Source organism: Zingiber officinale, chromosome 7A, assembly GCF_018446385.1.
Source record: "Zingiber officinale cultivar Zhangliang chromosome 7A, Zo_v1.1, whole genome shotgun sequence".
Classification (NCBI taxonomy): Eukaryota; Viridiplantae; Streptophyta; class Magnoliopsida; order Zingiberales; family Zingiberaceae; genus Zingiber; species Zingiber officinale.
This window is the reverse complement of record NC_055998.1, coordinates 108,849,072-108,864,135: the sequence shown is the minus strand read 5'-3', so window position 1 is coordinate 108,864,135 and position 15,064 is coordinate 108,849,072. Positions and strand designations below refer to the sequence as shown.

At 37.5% G+C, this 15,064-nt stretch overlaps 1 protein-coding gene across 3 annotated transcripts in view; it reads left to right on the top strand.

Moving 5' to 3' along the window:
* LOC122001977 overlaps positions 1 to 14,313 on the top strand; it is a 110,218-nt gene extending 95,905 nt beyond the window's left edge. For all 3 annotated transcript variants that reach the window (XM_042556976.1, XM_042556977.1, XM_042556975.1), the window contains exons 38-42: positions 11,395 to 11,460; positions 11,593 to 11,781; positions 11,862 to 11,972; positions 13,307 to 13,387; positions 13,776 to 14,313. In XM_042556976.1, coding sequence (XP_042412910.1) covers positions 11,395 to 11,460; positions 11,593 to 11,781; positions 11,862 to 11,972; positions 13,307 to 13,387; positions 13,776 to 13,955 — 627 coding nt within the window. In that variant the 3' untranslated portion in view covers positions 13,956 to 14,313. The remainder of the gene's footprint in view (positions 1 to 11,394; positions 11,461 to 11,592; positions 11,782 to 11,861; positions 11,973 to 13,306; positions 13,388 to 13,775) is intronic.
* Positions 14,314 to 15,064: the final 751 nt, after the last annotated feature.

The following is a 15,064-nucleotide window of genomic DNA, read 5'->3' as shown; positions in this document are numbered from 1 at the left end:
GTTTTTTTTCTATTTTTTATTTTTTTTCTTATTTTTTTATGTTTTTTCTATTTTAAATTTTTTTAATGTTTTTCTATTTTTTTTAAGTTTTTTATTTTATTTTATTATATTTTTTTTATTTTTTTCTTTACATTTTTCTTTTTTATCATATTTTTCTTTTATTCGAGGGTATTTTTGATAAAAAAATTTCGTTAACCCCGGAATAAAAAAAAAACCTCAGTTTTCCGAGGTTTTCTGATTCCAGGTTGCATGCTCCTTTTGCTGACGTGTTGGGCATGGAACATTACTCGGGAATCATCGATTACCTAAACCAAACAAGGTTTTCGTTGGTAACCTTGGATGGATAACCAAGGTTATCAAGGATAACCCCGAACCAAACGCACCCTTAACGCGTCATCAAAACCTTTATCCCAACATTGATGATCCTTTAACCATAACACCTATAGAACCCTTAACAACCTTGTTGAATCTTCCTTGGAAACCACTAATTTACTGGGTCGCTTAAACATCCTCTCACAATATTTTACTTGAATATTTTCAAGAGACCTTTAACAATCCTCAAGTTAAGCCTTCTAATGAGCCCCTAAGGATCCATTACATGAACCTTGTAAAGGTTCTAATAATCTTTCACTTAAAGCATTTCAAGAGTGCTTTGATGGCATTCTTTTGAACCTTCTAAAGATTCCTTTACTTGAGCCTCCCAAAGAGTGCTCGGTTCTCGACTATCCTTCTTTTCACTATGGTTCAAATCTACAACTATCACACTATCTTAGGGACTCAAAATAAAAAGGTAAAAATAAATGTAAAATCGTTGATAACGATTCTAGCAAGACATCTACAAATCTACATGTATGCATCCGTTTATAGTATTTTTTTAAGTTAAAACTCGTTAGACTATTGATTTGGTCCTTTTGCCTACTATAGACCAAATTGATAATTTTGTAGAAGAGAGACATATGTTGATACTATAAACAAGTTTAATGATTATTATAAAAAATATGCTAATGCACCTCATAGTCTTCTAAAGAGTTGTAAGGATTATAAATGCATATATATCTTTTTGTAGGGTTTCTAAAGATTCCTTTTAATTAGGAATATTTCCCCTTAATCTCAACATGCTATCAGATTCATCTCCTATGCTTATCTTGGATCTTATGTTCATATGCATCATTTTATGGCCATCTATCCTACATTCTTCTTTGTGCACTCATCTTCTTTGGTTGCATGTCTCTTCTCGTCTATTTTGTGCATCATGTTGCCTCATTGAGTAACGCTGGCATTCACATGAGTCTTGTTAGTCTCTTCACATTTTCATTGATGTTTGCTCTGCTTGCATTCGTATTCGTGTTCGTATCTACTCGGCTCTTTGTTGTCTTCTCTCTCAACTTGATTCCCAAATCACAAGAACCAAGCAGCATCATGTTCTTAACCATTTCCATAGCCACTATTGTAGATTTTCTCCATTAGTGAAGCTTAGTGCGGCTCCTATATCCGCTATTCCATCACCTAATCTGCTTCAGCAGATCTAGTCAAGATTCCATCCTTAGATGGATCTCTAGGTTAATCCTTGGAAGTACCCAATTTTCCTATTGAACCCGAAAGTTTATTTTAAGGCCAAAGTATTGGTGTTTCAGTCCATTCTTATTTGGCCTTCCATAGTCATAATTTTAGCCTATTTTTACTCCAATTGGCCTTGCTAAGAGCCTTCTATATGTAGGATCGTAGGTACGTGAGAGGAAGTGAATCACATGAATTTTAAAACTTGTTTTTTTCGGATTTTTAAAACTGAGTGCGAAGAGAAATACAATTAAGTAAGAAAGAATAAAAACAAAACGCGTGTGGTTTTACTTGATTCGGAGCCTTCGATGACTCCTACTCCAAGACCTGGGTCCTTTGGACCTTTCCGATGAATAATTCATTAATCAATCGTAATCAAATAATGAATGAATAAGCAAGAAGTGTAACAACCTACACTTCTTTTATGTAGGAATTTTTAAATGACTTAAGAAAATGATACCAACATGAAAACGGATAATTGATTAGCTCGGGTGTTGGAGTTGGTCCGTTTGCAGTAGTCGGGTGTAGCAGTGTCGCAGTACAACAGTAATAAGAGGTCGGAGCAGCCGGACAATCAAGGAATTGTGTAAAAGATGTGTGTTCTAAATGCTACTGCTAACCTCCTTTTAAACAATGTTGGAGGCGTCTCTAAAGCTTCAGGACACCTCCAATGGCACTTATCTAATTTGAAGACTGCGGTCTTTATCCATACAAGGGCGCCTTTATTAGCTCTGAGGCACCCCCAAAGTGCTCCGAGGCACCTCCGAGGAGCCTTCTTGCAGCAAAACCTTATCTTCAAACTTTATCCCTGCGAGGGTGCCTTCGCCCTATCCAGGGCACCTTCATTCAGCTCCGAGGCGCCTCCCTGCAGCTCAGAGGTGCCTCAAACACTGTTCATCCTAGGCTAACTTGCATTTTAGCTTCTGCAAAACATGTTATCCCAAATACCAAAGATACTTGTAAAACAGTTAGTACATGAATAAAATAAATTTATGAATTAGATCCTATCTTTATCGAGACTAAAATCTAATCATGGTCTCAACTTAGACTTTTAAAATGGATCTAAGTTGACTAGCGCCTACTGTTCCCTCAACGGGGAATGTGTTCTCATTAGATTTCTCCTCCAGTACTTACCTCCACTTATCTACCAAACATCTGGTCCTCCAGACCTGTTAGGATTTATCTGGTCCTGCTTAGTGTCTAATCAATCTAATCTACTAAGACTTACCTGCAATACTGAGTTAGTACAATAGATATAAAATCATAAAGTAAAACAGTGTTAGCAGTATTAAGAATTCGCTGGTCTAGTTGACCGTGCGTGGTTGACAGAAACCAGTTAGTCATACGGAGTTTACTCCTCCAAAACTTCTCATTACCTAGGGTTACCTCCCCCTAGGGTTGCCTAGTTTCACTTACTAGAACTTCCATTATCTGGCTTTACTCACCAGGACTTCCGCCACTTAGCTTTACTCACTAGGATCTGGCTTCACTCACTAGGACTTCCACCACCTAGTTTCACTCACTAGGACTTGACTTCACTCACCAGAACTTCCACTTGCCTAACTTTCAATTAGGACTACTCACTAGTAGACTTCTCACCTTCCTAACCTCTTGGACTTACCCTTGTCTAACCTTCAATTAAGATTAGTCACTTTGTAGACTTCTCACCTGCCTAACCTTCGATTAGGACTTACTCTTATTAGTCATCTAGTCTTGACTAGACTTCTCTCTTCCAAACATCAAATCCTGTTTGGATTAACTTTTAGTCAACCGACCCGACGTTGGTATATTGTCAAACATCGAAACCTAGAGGCCGATTGCACCAACACTACATTCCTCAAATATCAATGTCTCTAGGAGACCAACAATAAGAACAAGATCGTGCTGATGGATTACTTGGGCATTTCAAAGCCCCTTTTGGTATCTATTTCTGTTCTCATTCAACGAGATATTTTCTCGTCGATAAAGTCCAGTCCCATCATTGTTCCAACAAAGGAGTACTCAAGTCTTCTCCTGCTCTAAATCATTGTTAGTGCTTCTTCCTAGCTGGTCACATCAACGTACTATTGGTTGCCTGTGTGACACCTTTTGTTCATTTTCCTTTATGACATTCGTTATGTATTTATATTGTTGTGTTTCTAATAAATTTATTGTCTATCAAGAAACTTAATAAATCATTGAATTTTTCTAACCTTTGATATGACTAATATATTTTAGTATTCTAGGACAGGTAGGGTATTTGAATTAGGGCATGAGTCTCTTGGGTTGTTCTAGCTGGATGTGCCTCCATTATCTATGTCTCTCTTGGCTTCACCATCTCCCCTTCAAATTTAGTGTTGTTTTGGTCATTCCTCACTCCCTAAATTTGATGCATATAATTTCCAATCTTCAAACTCTTGAATTTGAATCATGTAGTTAGGTAAGCATATTAGGTCCCCTTTTAGTGTTTATAAATATGCTTTTGGACCCTTTTCTCTAGTTCATAGAGATAGTTTGAGTCCAAGTCAAGTTAGTTATACTTTTAGGTGGTGTTTGGCTCACTTATAGAAATTATAATGGGAATGAGAATCATAGTATTGTGGAATGGAAATGGGTATGAGCATGGATATCATTCTTAAAAATAATATTTGGTTAGTTGTGAGCATGACTATCGGAATAAACCTAAATTTTCTTTTTTACCCTTAGAGGAAAATAAAAGAAAAATTAGATATGAGATAAAGTTGAATGCGAGAGAAAAATATAACGAGAGAATCATGAGAGAGAAAGTATGATGAGAGAGAAAGTGTGATGGGAAAAAAAGAAGAGAGGGAAAGTGTGATGAGAGAAAATGAGGAGAGTGAGTGTGATGGGAAAAAAAGAAGAGAGGGAAAGTGTGATGAGAGAAAATGAGGAGAGTGAGTGTAATGGGAGAGATTGAGGAGAGAAAAAGTATGATGAGAGAGAATGATAAGCGAGAAAGTGTAATGGGAAAAAATAAAGAGAGGGAAAGTGTGATGAGAGAAGATAAGGAGAGAGTGTCATGGGAGAGAATGAAGAGAGGGAAAGTGTGATGAGAGAAAATCAGGAGAGAGAGTGTTATGGGAGAGATTGAGGAGAGAGAAAGTATGATGAGAGAGAAAGAATGATGAGAAAAAATATAGAGTGTGTGATGGGAGAGAGAGTGTGTGATGAGAGAGAAAATAGTAGAGAAAGTATGATGAGAGAGAAAATACAATGAGAGAATGAGGAGAGAGAAAGTACGATGAAAGAGAAAGTGTGATAAGTGGAGAAGGAGAGCGAAGGTATGATGAGAGATAAAGTGTGATGAGAAAATGAGGAGAGATAAAGTACGATGAAAGAGAACAAAGAGAGAAAGTGATATTAAGGGTATTTTTGTCCAAAACTTAATTATTATTCTCATTCCCATCAAAACCCAAGTGGGAAGTGGGTTTTATCAATATCCATGTTTGTAGGTTTCATTTCAAAATCTTGATTTCATTCCCATCAACAAAATACAAAGTTTGGGAATGAATCCAATTCCCCATTCCCAAATCCATGTACCAAATGTCCCCTTAGTTTATATATTTTGTTACCTTTATAGATGATTAGTCTCAAACAACATGGTGTTTTCTAGGAAAGATAGGCCTCAGTTGTTTCTATCCTTTCCTCTTTTATGTTGCACTCTTTTCAATCATTTTTATTGAGTTATGGCATGTCCCTATACACTTCCAAAGAAGTGTAGCAAAATGCAAGAATCAACATCATATTCAAATACCTGGACTCTAAGTTGTAGGTCCCTTATTCTTTCTAGAGTGTTGTTATTCTCACTACAAGTTATCACATCAACCATGTATCATCCTTCATTTTACACTCGAAAATTTGCTTTAATATTCTCTTTACTTAAGATGCTATATATTGTCTTTCACTATAGATCTTTGGTGGACTTGCTTGGTTCACCTAGTGTCCTTGTGATAAGTTGTCTCCACTTTCCATCAATTGCATTGTAGATGGTTATAGTCATCTACATAAAGGTTATCTATGTTACTCTCCTAATATACATCAGACTTTTGTCTCAGGAATCAGGATGGTACCGTCTTCGAGTCCACTTCTTTCTTTCCCTCTACACTATTCTATCTGAATTTCTATTCCTACCTGATTGTCTTTTCCATTTCCACCTATAAGCCTTCCACCACCCTCTATTCACCGACCACTTCTTATGTTATTGATCCACTACCTTAGTCACCCACTTGTGATCCACTACTTGAGGCACCCCGTGCAAGTGTACCTTTGATTGTTGCACTATGGAGACACTCAAGCACCCCCTCTAGAGTCACCGTCTTGCACCCTTCATCTAACTTTGACATTCCCATTGTGTCTTGTAAAGGTGTTCATTAAGTGCTACCTAATAATTTGCCTCCTCTTTACCCTTATAGTTCCCAGGTTTGAAGACACTTTTAGATCCATGGTAGTAACAAGCTATGATTAACAAGATAAATGCTCTCATTTCCAAAGACACTAGGTATTTTTATGTCTCTTCATTCAAGGAAGTTCACCATGAGTTGCAAATAGGTTTTCTTTGTTAAGTGCTCACCAGATGGTATTGTTAATTAAAGCCTACCTTATGGCAAAGGGTACACAAATTTATAATGTTGACTACCTTTATACATTCTCTAGCGGCCAAGATTGCTATAGTTCGCCTCTTTCAGTCATTAGTTGTTTTTTGTTGGCTCCTTGGTTATATCATAGTTTAAATCTCAAGTTGTTTCACCTAATACAAGCAAAACATTCCGTTCCACCCGTAGCTCGGCATTGACACAAGCATGCCTCTGGTGTCGACACGTTGTGACGCGTCTGGATGTGTCGCACAGGCTTGACAATGAGTCTGTACGCATTGCGCGAGCCCAACAATGAGTTCGGATGCGTCGCGTGGGCCCGATGATGAGTTCAAACTAGTCACGCGGGCCCAACGATGAGTTTGGACGAGTCCTGCGGACCTGACGATGAGTCAACATAGCTAGACTCTTCACGTGGGCTAGTGGTCACTGGCAACGTGGAGGGGTAAGGTTTTTTAACTTAGGTTTAATTAAATAACTTAGGTTAATAATTTTAATCAACTCCTAGCTATATTGAGATAATTTAATTAGACTTTATATATATATATATTAAATTTTTTATTTTTAATTAATATATTTTATATTTAAAAAATATTGAAATTATATCGGCACGATACGGTACCAAAACTAGATCTTTTCAATCCTAGATCGAAATTTTGGCATGGCTTGAGATTTTAAACCATGGTTCATATAGAGAAACCTTCAAGGTTTGTTTTTTTGGGGGGGAAAGGTAAATATATATATGGTTGTCAAAATGACATATTATCAATAGAGATCCACAAATTGGTAGTCATGTGTCTGTAGTTTGTGGGGCATCCTATCAACATCAGGTACATCATTCTCAAAACAACGTCTATTGCGACATTCCCATAAAAGATAAATCATAAACAGCAAAGTATCGCGGTTTCATGATGCGTCAGTCGCCTCTATATTGTTGTTGGAATACCTACAGTAGGCTCTCCATGGTTCTGACCTTATGTCAAATGTCTAGTCATCTTCTTACCTTGTTCCATAGGAGTCTGGTAATGGAACACTCAAAAAAAGATGTGTGCATTTGACTCATCATACTTGTGGCACAAAGCACAACCTTTGTCTGGTATATACGGAAGTCTATTCGCCGTTAGCTTTCCATGAACAAGCAACCAAACAATAAAGTGGTGTTTGGGTAGAATTCCTGGCCTCCATGCCCAAGAGGTCATCGACCCCTTTGGCCAAAAGAAATTGTACACATTTGTTGCCCGATTTTTCTCCCACCAAACTATTCCAGCAGCCTCATATTCATTGTTGCTTGCCCGTTTAGCTCCTGAACCACTTGGTCTCATATGTCAATAAGTCGCTTAGCCAATGGGGAGTCCAAGGGTTTCGAGCGTCATTGCTAAAAAAAATCAACTCCTTTGATGTAGTGGTGATGGACCCATCGCATCCATAAAGAATTCGTCTTGCATTGGATGTTCCAAAGTATCATGCAAAGTAGAGCATTATTCCATGCTTATAGATCCCGAAGTTCATATCTTCCTTGTTTAGGAAGACAAATCTTGGCCCAGGAAATTGGCGAATGCTTTGAGGACTAAACAAATGTTCGACATATGTCATATATCTTATCAATAACTCCACAAGGTATGGAAAGTATAGCAAGCCAATAACACTCAACTCCTTGTAGGACTGATCTGACGAGCTCTAAGCACCCGGTATAGGATAATGTGTGCTTGGGGCAGGCATTTATCTTCTTCGTTATTGCATCAAGTAGAGGTCCATAATTGGCAATTCACAACTTTTCCGTAGCAAGAGGAATACCCAAATACCGAAAAGGAAAGGTGCCCTCCTGAAAATTGGTGATCTAAAGTAGATTTGCCCTTTGTGTCATCCACCCTTGCCATATACATGTTGCACTTCAAAAGATTAGCTCTCAGCCTTGCTTTATCCCCAAAGTCCTTCAAGCAATCCGCTATTAATGTGATTGAGGTAATATATGCTCTAGCAACAATCAGCAGGTCATCTGCATGCGCTAGGTGCGTAATCTGGGTATCTCTACACATGAGATGAAAGTGAAAAGAAGGCAGTGAAAAAACCACCTTCAACCTCCTCGATAGAACCTCAAGGCATAATTCAAATAATAGGGGTGATAGTGGATCACCTTGCCTTAAGCCCCACCACTCGCTAAAGAAACCATGAAGCTCGCCATACTTATAGAATACGAGACTATTGTAACACATTCATGTATCCACTTTTGAAACTGTTAAGGAAAACCAAAACCATCAAGTGCGGATGCTAGAAAACCTCAATTCGATCCCCAGGGCGTAGCGCATACGGTGGGCGCATGACATCTTTGATGTAATGGTCAGGGGTTGATTCTTAGGAACTGATGACCTGAGATTTATCCCATCATGCGTTTAACGTCTGTGTACTTATATTTACCTTCATCTATATCTGTGGGGCCGGTACTAGGGGAGTCGTTAATGTAGTGAATCTACATTTTAGAAATCCTCAATTCATCGTGTTAAATGTCTTCCGTAAGTCTACCTTGATCATACATTTAGGAGAGATTCTTTTATGGGCATATTTCCTTAGCAGTTCCTATCCTAAGCTGATGTTGTCTCCTATGGATCACCCCTGCACAAACACCACTTGCGCTAGATCAAGCAAGCTGCCCATAATCGCAGCTAAGCTCCCAGCCAAGACTTTGGAGATTAACTTGTAGAAAACACTGCAGTAGGAAATTGGTCGATAGTCCGCCACTCCCGGTGCGTGATCTGCTTTAGGAACCAAAGCAATCAAGGTATGATTCCAATATTTGAGGAGTTTGTCGATCTGAAAAAATTTTAGAACAGCAGCAATAAAATCTGGCCCAACTGTTTCCTATGAAAAAAAAAGAGCAGCCCGGTGCACGAATCTCCCGCCATGTGGGGCCCTGGGGAAGGATCCATTGTACATAGCCTTACCCTGCTTTTTGCAAAAGACTGTTTCCAGGATTCGACCCCGTTTTGGTCACATAGTAACAACTTTACCGTTGCGCCAAGGCTCCCCTTCAACTGTTTCCCATGAAGTGAAAAATTCCATTCCCATCCGGCATGGGGCCTTATCTTCTCCAATATCAAAATGAGCAGCTCTGATTTCCTCCACCATGACTTGGCCTAACAATATTTGCTGCCTGGGTGCTATGTAGCCACTGTTTAGGCAGTTGCAAGCAGTCCATATCTATACATTGCACCTTTTGACCCAGCAGCTCATCGAAATACCCCACAAATTCTTCAGCCACCTCCCCTAAACTTGTTTGTTCCCCTGTTTGTTTGTTTAGTGAGCATGACAATAACATTCCTTTTGTTGTTCCTCTTGACTAGATCATGAAAAAATCTAGTGCACCGGTCCGAATTTCTGAGGTGCACATTCTTCCCTCTTTGTTAATAGAATAGTTTTTCTGCTTCCCCAAGTAATGTGGCTGCTTCCTCAAGTCCCCATAGCCAGCCGGTAGCTCCCCACCTGAGAGAATGACATGCTGGGTTGTCTCCAAACTTTCCTTTGCCCAACGAGCTTTCTCCGAGATGTGCTCAAAGTGCTTCTTATTCAGCCCCCTCAACTGGCCCTTTAGTTGAGTTAGTTTTGCCTTGAGGTTAACCTTCGAGGTTTGTTGCTCATATAGGAAGGTTGGTCTGGTGTGTAAGCTAAAAAATTTTCATCACTAGTGATGACTCCATTTTAGTTTTGAAATTAAATGATTATCTTCATCAGCATTTCTAGAACAAATATTTGGATCACCTTCAGTACTTCCTTGGTATATGAATTGCTTATCCAAAGAAGTTATTAATATCTCACAATGTAAGTATGTGTTGGATATGCTTGGAGTTAAGCATGCTAGAGACCTGTAGAAACTTGTATGGATCCAAATGTTAAATTAATACCTAAACATGGGAGGCTGCATGTTGATTTAGAAAAGTACAAAAGGCTAAAAGGTTTATAAGAAAAATAACTATTTGAGATTAGTTACTAGAGAGCCCATGTCAATAGGTAGTAGCTAAGAGGATTCTATATTACTTGAAAAGTACTTCAACAAAAGGTATGTTATTTCTTGATTGAGGTTATATTTAGGTCATGCATTGCTCTTATGCAAATTAGCATATTCTCCTCCAAATAGACATTCTACATCTAGTTATCGTGTTTTCTTAGGAGGTAACTTTATTTTTCGGAAGGGTAAAATGCACACAATTACAATAAGGTCAAGTGCAAAAGCAAAATATAGAATCATGGCCGTATCAACATGTGAGCTCTCATGACTTAAATTTGATACCCAAGCTAGGATGTACTCCTACTGAGCTAATGGAGCTTTATTGTAATCATCTAGTTGTGATGCATACATTTGGAATCTTGTCCTTCATAAGGGGATAAAGCATATAGATATTGATTATTAGAAATTTAGAACATCATGCTAACTATTAGTTAGCAAATTCGTTGACCAAATCTTTAAGAGAACATAAAGTTGAACATATTTGAACAAAGTGTTCTTTTACAATGAATTGGAACCAACTTGAAAGGAGTGTTATAGGCAAGAGGTTCATGTGTAAATGTGCAAGCATAGAGGATTTATTTGTAATATTCCATATTTGTCATAATACATATAGAGGTAGAGGGAAACTACCTGGGGTTCTAACAAGGAATATTTTCCCTTTAATCTCAACATATTCCTTGTTTAAATTCAAAAAGATACAAGCAATGAACCAAGTCTGATGCAAAGTGCAAGTTGACAGAATAAAAGATTAACTACATTTAGTCATTAGTTTTCTATTTCTGTACTCTTTGATTCTTGGACCCTTTTGTCTATTCCCATCGTACTATATCACATTCCAACACTTAGATTTGGTGGAACATTCTTATTGATCACATATAAATATTTTAGAAATAGTCGTATTCAACACTGATTCACATCTCAGTAACAACTTCAGCTTCCATTTATCACCTATTGAGGTCTTAGGATCACTATACTATAACTAGATTTGCAAGTTGACAGAAACTTAACTTCTGGATACTTGTTTCTTCTGCCATTGTTAAGTCACTCATGCTATGTTAGCCAATCTTTTCTGGATCATGTATAGAAAGTTTTACTTCCAGTTATTAATGGACTTAATATTGTACGTCATCGTGCACTAATTACTTTTTGTTGGTATCATAGAATTATTAATTTCTTTTTGATTTTGGAAATTGTTTCTCTTCTTAATTAAGAGAATATCGTTGACATCACTATGTATTGTGGCAGGTGCCGATTACTGTTCACTTCGATCATGGGAATTCAAAAGTTGAGGTACTTGAAGCTCTCGATTTGGTAGGTATCAATGAATATTCTCAGTCCATCTGATATATGGCTGTGTCATGCACTTGGAATGTTAATTAAAATCTGTTTCCTAAAGTGAACTAATATCTGTTGCCAAAATTCCAATTATCTGTTATCTTTTAGGGATTCAATTCAGTGATGGTTGATGGTTCACATCTCCCATTTGAAGAGAATATCTCGTACACAAAATTCATATCGACATTGGCACATGATAAAGGCATTCTTGTTGAAGCTGAACTTGGTCGGTTGTCAGGCACAGAAGATGACATGACAGTTGAAGACTATGAAGCTAGACTTACAGAAGCTAAGCAGGCATGTAACTTCTGCAGGATTTAGATCATCCACGTCTGTCATACTGAAAATCATTTTTATTTTTGGTGTTTCCATTTCAGGCAGAAGAATTTATTGATAAGACAGGAATCGATGCTTTAGCAGTCTGCATTGGTAATGTGCATGGGAAATACCCTTCTAGTGGTCCAAATCTTCGGCTTCAGTTACTAAAGGTAACATATTAATTGATCTTTTTAGCACTATATGCAGCCATACATCAATTGGCAATTTGAAATACTTAATGATTCTGAATGGAAATTGAAAATTCATGCATAAATATGTTATGTAAAAAAAATGATTAACTAGGCTGGGTAGCGTCGAGTCTCGGATGACCGGCCTGTCTCTACGGAGGTTTTCCACCAGCCACCAGGGTAAATCGGAAAGCACTTGCAGCGGGCGGCCCAAAAGCCCAGCATCCTTAGTTGCAAGTCTTATTTTGAGGAAAAATCTTTACAAATACGCCATAGTTAGGAATCAAACTGTGGGTGCCTGGAAGACAGCTGAGCATCCTTACTGCTGCACCATAGCCCTAGGGGCAATAAATATGTTCTGTAGAATCATGGTTGAGTTGCTCATGTTATATTAATGTCAGAGATTGCATCATTCTGCATAAAATACATTCTTACAACTTTGTACCAAATGCGATAAATTTATTAATTTGTTCTATGTAAGTACTTAATGAGTCTGCATAGAAATTGGAAATTTAATGCATATGTTATGTAGAATCACAGTCGTGACCTGCTCATTTTATATTAATGAGTCCAAGATTGTCATTCTGTATAAATTATTATTCTTGGAATTTGTACCCGATTGAGATGCAAATTTCTTGATTGTTCTATGGTTAAACTGCTTGATTTCCCACAGTTTGTTCACATGTTTCACAATCCTCACATCAAAAGTTTGTGGCCATAAACATGGCTAATACGTTGTCCTTGTTTCTTCACTAAAACAAAGATAGTGAGTAGCAATACTATGGTTTAAAATTCACTTTGATTAGAATGAGTTTGATAGTCCCAAGACAAGGCGTGTAGTGGGTTATTGCAAGGTGTTATGAACTGACAAGAAAAATATATCTCACGTTGAATACCCCTTGGACCAAGTTTGAAGTTAATGAAGCTGTACCTGGCTGGTTTCAATTTTTTGAGATGATAACCCCTCAATAATTTCGAAGTTTTTTGGTAAATGAAGCATATTGTCTGATCCTTTTTTCTTCACTCTTTCTGAATGGACAAACTGAACCACAAACTTGTTAATTAACCTGCTGTACTTTCGTTGCCATGCTGTATGTACTATATACTCAATACCTTTGTTGTTTTTGAACTAGAAGAGCTGCTGAAATTTTAGCCACTGTTGGTTTTCCTTGATGATTGTAAGCCTACACTTTGATGTTCCAAAACTGAGTTGCTTGTGTTTAGCTACATTATTTGTCTTACAAAACTAACAGGATATATGTTTTTTTTATGTTCTACACTATTCATACAAATATATTCTTCAATTTTTTTGCTAGGAACTTCGAGCTTTGACTGTGAACAAAGGAGTACATCTAGTTCTTCATGGCGCATCTGGACTTCCTAGTGATCTTGTTAAGGTACACAGTATCATTTAATACTATTATTTTACTTTTACCATTTACCTGTCTCTATTCTTGCACAATAAAAATTGCATGCGCATATGAGAGTTTTTATTTTGCCTTCAAAAGAGCCCATTAAGTAGATACATGCCAAATAGTATCAATCAAAAGACTTGGTGAATCAGAAATCCAATTTGATTTACCTACAGTAGATATATTCAGACTAGTTCATTAGTGATTCAAATGAACTAGAGCTGGATTACGGTTACGTAACTGATGAGATTCTATCCCTGTAGTTGTACTCCTTAGTTTCACCAAATAATGAGCCAAGTAACTCCAAGCAAATGAAAATACCAAAATCTTAACACCAAATATTACTAATCTCAAATCTAATTTATTTGAACAGGAGTGCATAGCTCTTGGCGTGAGGAAGTTCAATGTTAATACAGAAGTTCGGAATGCTTACTTGGAGTCTTTGGAGAAGCCTCATAAAGATTTGGTTCATCTAATGGCATCAACCAAGGAAGCAATGAAAGCTGTGGTTGCTGAGAAAATGCACCTCTTTGGTTCCGCTGGAAAAGCATAGGAGTAGCAACAAATATCATTCTCCTCCATTTATGAATTTTGATTTGTAGCCCATTACTTGAGGATTCTTACATGGATGGAGCCGCTCGAAGTCATGTTCTTCAGCATGGCACAATATTTCGACATATTTGGGATAGCTTTCCATGTGACTGTGTTAGACAGGTGTTTTCGTTCATTTGCTTATGATCTATACATTTATAATTCAACATAATTCTCCAAAATTGGAGTGCACATTCTGCTTGGCTGTGATAAATGCCCAATTGTTTTGGTGCAGAGTATGAACAAATAAGAACAATAAGGTCGTACACGTGCATAATGTAGTGACATATTTTGGAGGCTCTCCATTTGTGTTTGAAAAACATGGTTATTGCTCATGGTTCTGACAAGTCGTACACTTGCACACATATTTTGGAGGCTCTCCATTTGTGTTTGCTCAACGTTCTTAGATCATTTTATGCCTCTTGAACATATCCCATATGCTCCTATGCAGGAAATTGACCCCCAATGAAAAAATTTCCTAAGATGAAACTACCTAGTCATCCTCAAATCCATTGGCACACCATATGAGCCCTTTTATCATCCAAGGCATTCCTTTCTTGGGATTCAAACATCATGGGTGGGTCCCAATTGAGCTCACAAATCTCTTACTAGTGCTTCCTATCTCTAGTAAGCCTTTTAGGTCCAAATGTCTTCCTAGTCTTTGTCACCCTAGATGGTTTATCTATAGCAAATGAATACCCAGACTCTCGTGGATGGTTAGGCAACTCCCAATTAGAATTAAATTTTTTCTCTCCATACATAAAAAAAGATACATCAATAAATACCCGGTTTGGGGTCCGAACAATTCTACAGTGGGGGGAAAGAACCGCATAGGTCGGCTTACCAACGTAATACTATGGCATTTTCAGATTTACTGCAGTGATTGATGAGAAATTTATATGGAATTGGGTTGGTTACCTTAATTGGTTCAAAGAATTAGATATGGGGTTAAAAAAAAATACGTCAGTAGTTTTTCTATTATTGATATTATGCATTTATAATGATCCTTAATTTGTATCCCTTAATGGATTGTAACATTCATATCAAATTTTCTTGATCATTTTTCAATGT